The 8,093-nt window shown below is 51.7% G+C and overlaps 3 protein-coding genes across 3 annotated transcripts in view; 2 read left to right on the top strand and 1 right to left on the bottom strand.

Moving 5' to 3' along the window:
• Positions 1 to 590: 590 nt before the first annotated feature.
• Positions 591 to 1,602, bottom strand: GUITHDRAFT_145734 (hypothetical protein; the record flags this gene model as incomplete). Its single annotated transcript, XM_005823387.1, has 7 exons — positions 591 to 684; positions 822 to 847; positions 899 to 977; positions 1,022 to 1,113; positions 1,165 to 1,227; positions 1,273 to 1,360; positions 1,412 to 1,602. 7 exons carry the CDS (start codon positions 1,600 to 1,602, stop codon positions 591 to 593), a joined length of 633 nt encoding a protein of 210 aa, XP_005823444.1.
• A 1,527-nt stretch (positions 1,603 to 3,129) lies between these two features.
• On the top strand, positions 3,130 to 5,462 carry GUITHDRAFT_155231 (hypothetical protein). The gene is made up of 4 exons (XM_005823386.1): positions 3,130 to 3,259; positions 3,320 to 3,380; positions 3,442 to 4,484; positions 4,534 to 5,462. Exons 1-4 carry the CDS (start codon positions 3,257 to 3,259, stop codon positions 5,350 to 5,352), a joined length of 1,926 nt encoding a protein of 641 aa, XP_005823443.1. The 5' UTR covers positions 3,130 to 3,256; the 3' UTR covers positions 5,353 to 5,462.
• A 1,683-nt stretch (positions 5,463 to 7,145) lies between these two features.
• The window catches only part of GUITHDRAFT_117353 (hypothetical protein), a gene marked incomplete at both ends in the record, with an annotated part of 2,803 nt that continues 1,855 nt past the window's right edge, over positions 7,146 to 8,093 (top strand). Inside the window, 6 exons of the mRNA XM_005823385.1 lie at positions 7,146 to 7,226; positions 7,279 to 7,323; positions 7,383 to 7,655; positions 7,712 to 7,753; positions 7,800 to 7,872; positions 7,984 to 8,075. Coding sequence (XP_005823442.1) covers positions 7,146 to 7,226; positions 7,279 to 7,323; positions 7,383 to 7,655; positions 7,712 to 7,753; positions 7,800 to 7,872; positions 7,984 to 8,075 — 606 coding nt within the window. The remainder of the gene's footprint in view (positions 7,227 to 7,278; positions 7,324 to 7,382; positions 7,656 to 7,711; positions 7,754 to 7,799; positions 7,873 to 7,983; positions 8,076 to 8,093) is intronic.

Raw genomic sequence — 8,093 nt, 5'->3', positions numbered from 1 at the left:
GGGGGGGGGGGAGGGAGGAGGAGCAGGAAGAAGGTTCTAATGCTCGAGCAGGGGATAGGGATGATGGCAGGGGTGGGGCTGTCGCTGCTCATGAGGAAGGTGCCGTTGCTGTCAGTGCTCCTTGCAGGGATGACGGCGGTGGGGATGTGGGCGACCGATAGATGGTTGAGGAGAACATGAGGGAGATGGCGTGGGCTTACAAGCCAGCAAGGGAGGTGGAGATAGAGCGGCAGGAATCGGGGGGAATGGAAGAAAGAAACTATGTACATAGAAGGGGGGGTAGGGGAGGAATATCCGATTTATTGTTTGAGAGGGTTTTACATGTCAGAGAATAGATAAAAACATGATTTCGTAGATGAGTTTGAATTGTTGTGTTTTCCTTGTTCTTCATCTTGTTTCTTCATCATCTTCGATGATCCACAAGTTACATCATCCTTCAAGTATCGACTTGCTGGTCATCTTCGAGATGCTAGCATGCTCGTCAACTTCAAACCACCCAAGTTCTCTTAATCTCCCTTGCCGCCAACAATCCCAATTTTGCCCGTCCCTCTTCCTCCCTCCCTGCTTTCCCCCCCTGCCCACAACTTCCTTCACCTGCTCTGGTCGCGCGACAACTTTCCTTCTACGTTGAGGAATCTCTTCATCTTGAAAGGCGTGCGATCGTCGGGCATGACTTCAACGTACCTGCCGAGCATTTAGACAGCAGGGGAAACAGGGAGGGGGGAGGGGCTGCTGCGGAGCAGAGAATGGGAACGAGGGGAAGGGAAAGAGAAGGAGGGAGAGAAAGAACTCAAGGTGAAGATTAGGGGAGGGGATGTCACCTATGACCAAGAGAAGCTTTGGTGTGCTGTAAGAGAGCAAGTGAGATGAGGGCAGAAGCGAGAAGGTGGCTTCTTACCATGACAGGGATCTTCTTGCTCGCCATCCTACTCTGAGTCTCCTTCCTTTGCTGACTCTGAATGAAGTCTCGCATGTACCTTCAAACAGACATCAGAGCTCGCTTTGCTGTTCTCATTCTTACTGGTTGCTGATCAGCGCTCCCATCTCAGTCCCGTACACATTCTTCACCCCATACGCAAACTCCGGGTCACGGGAGGAGGGGAGAACGATCGCCTGGCAAGGTTGTGAGCGCCATGATGAGAGATGTAGGTCCATGCAGCGCACCTGCTGATGCTGCATGCTTCCTCCTCTCAGCCGCGCATCGTGTGTCCTCCGGAAGTCTGCCACCTGGAACAGGATGAGCTACCAGGTTGGGGCTCGGAGAGAATGAACCTGAGAGGGAGTAAGCCCAGAGCCCTTGATGATCGCCATTCTATTGAGTTTCTTGAAGTCTCGTCCTGGCTGCGTCGCCTCGTTGGGCCTGCCTGCCGTCAGCAAGAGTAGCATAAAACAAGCGCAAGCGCGCCCTTACGTGTGCTCCATCCACCCCCCGATGATGTTTCCTGCTCCCGCGGCGTCCAACATCATCTTGTACCCGTAGACATGCTCGGGGGGTGGCAGATTCATCGTTGATGGTTTCGGTTTTCCGACCTGCCCACCATAGCCAATGAGAGGGAGAATCAAACGAGCGACGAAGAGAAATGGGGGTGCAGTAGAAGGCATATAGGAACAGGTAGTCGGGCACAGCAAGTCACGAGACAGATCGCGACAGGAAGCATGCCTCTGCTGTGATAAGAAGTGGGTTCGGCGCTCTCTTCGTTGACGGCATCCTTGCTCGTTATCCGCTCTTCGCTCCACCTGGAGGCAGAGGAAGCATTCAATTCTTGCAGGGAAAGCTTCTTACACCCTCCCATCAAAACCATGTCATCCATATTCGGACGTCATATGCCTATCTACTGCCTCCCTTCTTGATTGATTTCTAATTTCCTCTTTCCATATGCCCTCAGTTCAATTCCTGTTTTGCTTTCGGCTTGTGCGATAGCTTGAAACGACAAGAATCATAATATTTCATGTCCATCTGTCCAAGGATCATTCAACACAAGTCTGGCTTTCACTCATTGTTCATTCTCAAATTTCTTCTCATTCGCCGTCCTTTCCCTCCTCTCCTCGATCGCATTCGTTCCATGCCGGCCAACCGAACCGACCGTTTCAACCTGTCGCACGGATCCAAGGGGTACTAAGTTGGTCTGATGTCGGGGTGGGGGTGGTCTTGTTCGTACCTCCAAGCTTGAAATGAGCGGGGATGAGGGAGCACTTCGAGTCCGGCTCACTGCTGAGTCACACTGATGATCGGACCGGGTCCGCCGGACCGGGACACTGCAGTGGGCCGCCCGGCGGCCCGGGGCGGCGGCTGCCGCCGCGGCCGCACTACTGGCTCGCACCTGCACTGTCTATGGCGGCTGGGCGGCTGGGCGGCCCGGCTGGGCGGCTGGGCGCCGCCCGGCCGGGCCCCGCCGTCACCGTGCACGTCACGAATCCGCGCTCCGATCGGACTGCTGTTGGCACTCACTCGGATGACAGTGACCGGGCGGCCGCCCGCCGCCCGCCGGATCCGACTGGGCCCGGACATCGGAAGACTCGTCCGAAGCGTTCAAGTTCGGCAGACCTGCCCTTCCGAGTCCCCCCCTTCCCCGACCGACCCGGGTCCGAATTGGGGCTGAGGGGTACTGCTCGGCGGCTGTAGCAGGCAATATAAGGGCTATAGTCAAGATTCGCGCGAGAGGCTGGTAGGTCCCGATTTGCTGGTTTTGTAGTCAATGGAGTATTTTCATAGTCAAATATTTGAGTAGTAGTCAATATGCCCATATACAATGCAAGTGTTAAAGTCAAAGAGTACAACGTTATTGTCAAAATGAAAAATCAAAATTGAAGGGTATTAGTCAAGGTTGATTGCTACTAGGAATCTCCATAGTCAATCTCAGTTCTAGCCGTTTTCAAACACAACGAGGGGTGGGGTGGGAACAGCAAACGGTGGAGGAGAATCCAGGGGGTACTTGTAATGGTAGAAACACAGAAATAGGGGTACTGAATGAGTATCTGGACGGGGTGGCTGGCAGCTTCCGAACAAAGGGGGAGGGTGGAGGTACAATTGTCGCGGAAAAAGGTGGGGTGGGGATGTATCAACTTTAGGCCCCCGGGGAGTACGATGGGGTGGGGTGGGGTGGTGTAGGAGAGGCACTGGAAAGGCGCGCCATGCAAGAGAGCTTGGTGAGGGAGTAGAGGTAGAGGAAGAGGAAGAAAGAGGGACATTGACGCTGAGCTGTGGATACTTTGATTTCCTGCCCTGTGATTCTCATAAGAAAACCTCCCCGAAGAGATGGTAAGCTTGGATTCCTTCACTTCTGTTTGAATTTTCGTGCCGTGATTTGAATTTGAGCAGATGAAGGATTTAGTGTTGTTGGTATGCATCGTCCTTGCCTCTGCAACTTTCGTACGTGCTGGTAACATCCTTTCTTCTTAACAGCTGTGTGAGTTCTTGACTGCTCTTCGGATGAAACGCAGGGTCAAGTGCACTTTTTTCTACTTCAATCGACTACAAGGTCAAGGATGCAAGGCTTCCAGGAAAAGACTCTGAAATCATCCTTGGATTTACCTCAAACCAAAAGATTCATACCAATGACCAGATTCTATGGAAAATTCCAGGATTCGGCGGCTTGCCAAAGTCTGGCCAAATCGATTCAGACTGGATGTTCGAATGGACTGTCGACGGACTGTTGACTCTGACTGCCCTCAAGAGCATCAATGCAGGTGATGAAGTTGCAGTCACGTTGAAATCATCATGGAGAATTTCCACACCTAAGAAGGGGATCGATCAAGCACTTGGAAAGCAATTCATGGTGTCTCTTCATTCAAAGCAAGAGCCTGTCCACTTGGCAGTGTTCCATCCAATCGAACACTGGCCGGGCATTGCCGTCTTGGGCTGTCACTCGGTGACAATCCATTCTTCTGATGGATTTTGTGCGGGCGAGTATCAAGTCAAGATGTGTGCACAGTCCCAAGATGAAGTTCGAGCATATGTACAAGGACAGAAATTCACTGAGGCTGCGAGATGTGAAGCCTCGCTTACTTCAAGCTGCAAGGCAATCGGAGCTGCTGATGCTGTTGGATATCCTTCTCTTCCTACAGCCACTGCTGTTGAGAAACAGATGCTTTGTTGTTCTGAATCGCCATCTACTGCATTTGTTGGCATTGACAACCTGGCGACTTGCAACATGGACAGTGAATGTTCTGCTGCTGATGCAACCATTCCAGGCTCAGGCATGCACGGGGCCAAGCTTCCCTCCAATCCTGTTGTGTCACGAGAAATGCCGATGTGCTGCAGCTACTGTGAAGAGTTCTATGGCACCATGGGGTGCTCGACACCTACTGGAAAGGTCCTTGGCAGCGAAAACAAGCAAGTCAAAGATTATTGCCGAAGCACTTTAGGATGTTCGAGTCAATTTCCATGCTACGGACGTTCTGTGAGATCCAAAGGAATGGAATTGAAAACATGCGCTGGGGACTGCGATCATCATTTGAACATGTCGATTGTGAATGGGCATGGGGTATGTTTTGCGCAGTTAGTGTCATAGTTGAATTGACTTTGATGCACAGATATATCTGAAGAAGAGGCATATTCCTTCAGACAACGAAGCAAGAAGAATGAAAGTAACCCGTCTGCACAAGCCTTCCATTCCAATTCCAAGTCAGGCTTTCGTTGCTTCTCCAGTGTTGAAGTTTCATCCAGCGGGCTTGAACTTCACAGGTGCAGTAACCCTCCAGATTGCTGTTGATATGGATGCGGATGCCAAATTCTCCAGCAGCGAGAAGTTGATGATACATAAGGCTGTTGGATCCACCTGGAAACCAGTTGCTGGGGCAAATGTCGTCATTGTCAAGCTTGGGAACGGCAAGCACAGAGCAGTGGTGACTTCACCCATCACGGGATTCTCTGAGTATACCGTCCTGCGATCGACAGCCATCACTGCGGGGCCCGTGAAGAAGGAAGCAACAAGCGCGGGGATGGAGGTGTACATTTGCATTCCTATTGCGGGCTTCCTCCTCCTGATGATCCTGGTGGTGGTCTTCTTGCCGGCGATCCATCGTGAGCCTCCTTACGTGCCTCCCCCCACGATCCCAAAACCTCAGCCGGTGGTGCAGAGACCGATGACTCCTCCTCCTCCACCGCAGCCTCAGCCGAAAGTGCCTCCTCCTCCAGCTTTGCCTCTTCCCAAACCACTGTATGAGCAAGCAGCAGAGCCAGTCAGGTTTCACCACGGCGCTCCCATCAAGCACTTCGGACCTGTCATCTGGAACTCTGAAGACATGGACTGGTGGACACAAGAGCAAGCGAAGCAAGAATATAAATTCCCGAAGATGCCAGCCTTCACTGACGAGTCTGGCTCCGACAACAGGAAATCTAACGGCAAGTGAGGAGGTTAATGCACGAGTGTTAGTGCTTCAGGTTAGTCAGTTTCCGAAGTTCTATACTTCTTGAGATACATATAATGCGATCAATCATCATGGCATCACTGCTTGTTCATTCAAGTTGCCACCGTCACGGTCAGGGGCTTGGCTCAAAATCCCTGAGTGCTGCAGGCTGATTGCCGCTTGGCTTCGATGGCACAGCGGCGTTTTCAAGCCACGGTCCCACTCCGACTGGCAGTTGCCAGTGACTCTGCTGCTGAGCTGAGCACCGTGCGTGTGACCGGGTAGTCAAATCCGATACTATGCGGCCAGATACACGACCGTCCGATCGTGACTACCGGCCGGATCATCCGATGATCGGCGAACCGCCGGGCCTGGACTCCGCCGGGGTGTGCGGCCTCGCGGCCAGCGGGCCGAGTCCGAGGCCGAGTCCGAGTAATTAAATGAACTGAGCCTCGGAGTCACAGTACGGTCACTGGCATGATTTGACGCGGCATCTCAAGGACCCCTCATGTTATCCTGATAGCTCAGGTAAATACCACCGGTGGATACCAGCCTCACATTTCCTCTCAGTTTCTTGATACCTTTAACCCCTTCTGTTCATATGACAATAGTAGGTGGGGGTACTGTACCCCTGGGGGTAGGACTCATGACCCCTTTTTACTGGGAAGGAAGCAGGGGTGAAAGAGGGACAATAGAACGAGGGGATCTGTTGTGTTGACCACACCCCCACCCTCGAATTATGTTTACACTACCCACCTTTTGAACACACATGGATTTGGAGGTCTGGACAACATTCCTCTAAGACGATAGAACTCTCTCCACCATTGCCATAATTGCGCCATCGCCAGCGCAAGTTCCTCCACTTGCTCCTCCTTCTGCCACCCCCCCTCCCCCCCCCCCACCGACCCTCGTAGATCTTGATAATTTTCCTCCTTTCTGCTATCCTATTCCTTTCAAAGTATCTTCCTTCCTGTGCTCTAACGTGCTGGCTCGTCACTGCCATCGCTGTTTCTCATTTAGCCCCTCCCTTTCTTTCTCGTCCGATCTTCCATATCTTCTCTCCTTTTCACTTATGTCATTTGCAATTCTGAATTTTCATACCACAACATTTCTGCGATGTCATGTCATTCCTTGAAGTGCTTCTTCCTCCGTCTTCAATTCCTCAATGTTTCATTCACTCCACGTGCTTATCCTTCCTACAAACCCTCCCTCCCCCCCCTCCCAAGGAAGCCCCTTGCTCCCCCTTCCTGATACTCATGGATCTTGATCCTCTGATCATATTCTTGATCTCGCCATTCTGCTATGTTTTGAGATGAGAGATATTTCGTCCTTGCCGACTTGCTCCTCTGCTTTTCCTCTTATGTCTTCTGGCCTGCTGCCAGCCTTTGCTCTTCCATCCTCATGGTCAACATGAGCAAATCAATCTTACACGCATGCCATCCCGTTGTCTTCTCGCTCGATGCCTTGTCCTATCACTCTCCTTCGCCTTCAACCTCTGAACATTGTGACATGTGCTGCCGGTTTGATCTCACACCTTGGTTTGGTGCAGCTCCAGGAAAGTGAAGGCTTGCATGGCCAGGTGACGGCATTGAACTCTTTGTGATAGAAATTTTCATCATGGAGGTGAGACGAGGGTTGGATGGACGTGAATGATGTTGTTTGTAGCCCCTTGTGTCTCTCCGCTCTTGATCGAGCTCACTGGGCCAGTAATCGAGTACAAGCGATCGAGCCAGACGATGACGTGCCCATTCCCTTGAGAGCTCACTGCTGAACCGACAAATTCTTGGAGCTTCAACATGGTGGACGCGATTGCACGTGAGGAGAAACGGACGATCAGGTCAGTGAACGGGAGAACAATCGACGAGTTTCATGTCTTGGTAATCCTCGTTGCAAAGTTCGGATCCGGTGCAGCTGCTGAATGATTCCCAGGGAAAGTTAACGAGGGCACATTTGGTGTTGTATATAAAGCAATTCGTATGAGTGAGAAGGTAAAGATCAAGGTAATGGTTAAGAGACTGACGCCCGTTCAACAGCCCGACTATGAGAAATACAAGCACAGCTACGTAGATATGAACAAGATAACCTTCATGGCTATCAAGAAGCCGAAGAACAACGCTCGTGAAGGGGAGGGATTCAACAAGGATGCTGTGCGAGAGATTGCGCTGCTCAACGAGCTAAAGCGGGGAAGAGGGCACGAGAACATTGTGACATTACGGGAGGTGATCCTGTGCCCGGACGGCACCAAGGACTCGAAGGGGTTGTACCTCGTCTTCGATTGGGCAGAGTTCGAGCTCTCTGAGATCCTGGTGTGTGGATAGGATCGAGTATGTGAAGTCCTGATGGCTGATGGTTGTGGCTGCAGAAATCACATAGAGAGCGGCAGCGAATGCCTTTGTGCGAGAAGGTGATAGTCACTGACTTGCTTTTGGGCGGTTGACGTTCAAGGTCAGGGAGTGAAGTCTATCATGTGGCAACTACTCAACGGCATCTCCTACATCCATGAGAACTGGATCATACACCGAGGTCTCAACCTCGATCCTCTGCTTGATTCCTTGGATGATCCTCTCGTCAACAAGTTTGACGCTGTGTTGTTCTGCTAGATCTGAAACCAGCAAACATCTTGATCATGGGCAGGGGCCGCAGTGTGGGAGAGTGAAGATCGCGGTGAAATCTCTCAGTTCTCTTCTGCAAATGTCGCTGATTGCCGCCATGACTTCAGGACTTCGGTATGGCAAGAGTGTTCC

This window comes from Guillardia theta (assembly GCF_000315625.1).
Source record: "Guillardia theta CCMP2712 unplaced genomic scaffold GUITHscaffold_109, whole genome shotgun sequence".
NCBI classification, from domain to species: Eukaryota; class Cryptophyceae; order Pyrenomonadales; family Geminigeraceae; genus Guillardia; species Guillardia theta.
This window is presented reverse-complemented; position numbering and strand designations above follow the sequence as displayed.

What these genes read in the sequence shown, in the direction of transcription:
- GUITHDRAFT_155231 (XM_005823386.1), top strand. An exon ending in TGCAACTTTCGTACGTGCTG is followed by an intron (nt 3,381 to 3,441) that starts GTAACATCCTTT and finishes GATGAAACGCAG; the next exon opens with GGTCAAGTGCACTTTTTTCT. An exon ending in CGATTGTGAATGGGCATGGG is followed by an intron (nt 4,485 to 4,533) that starts GTATGTTTTGCG and finishes TTTGATGCACAG; the next exon opens with ATATATCTGAAGAAGAGGCA.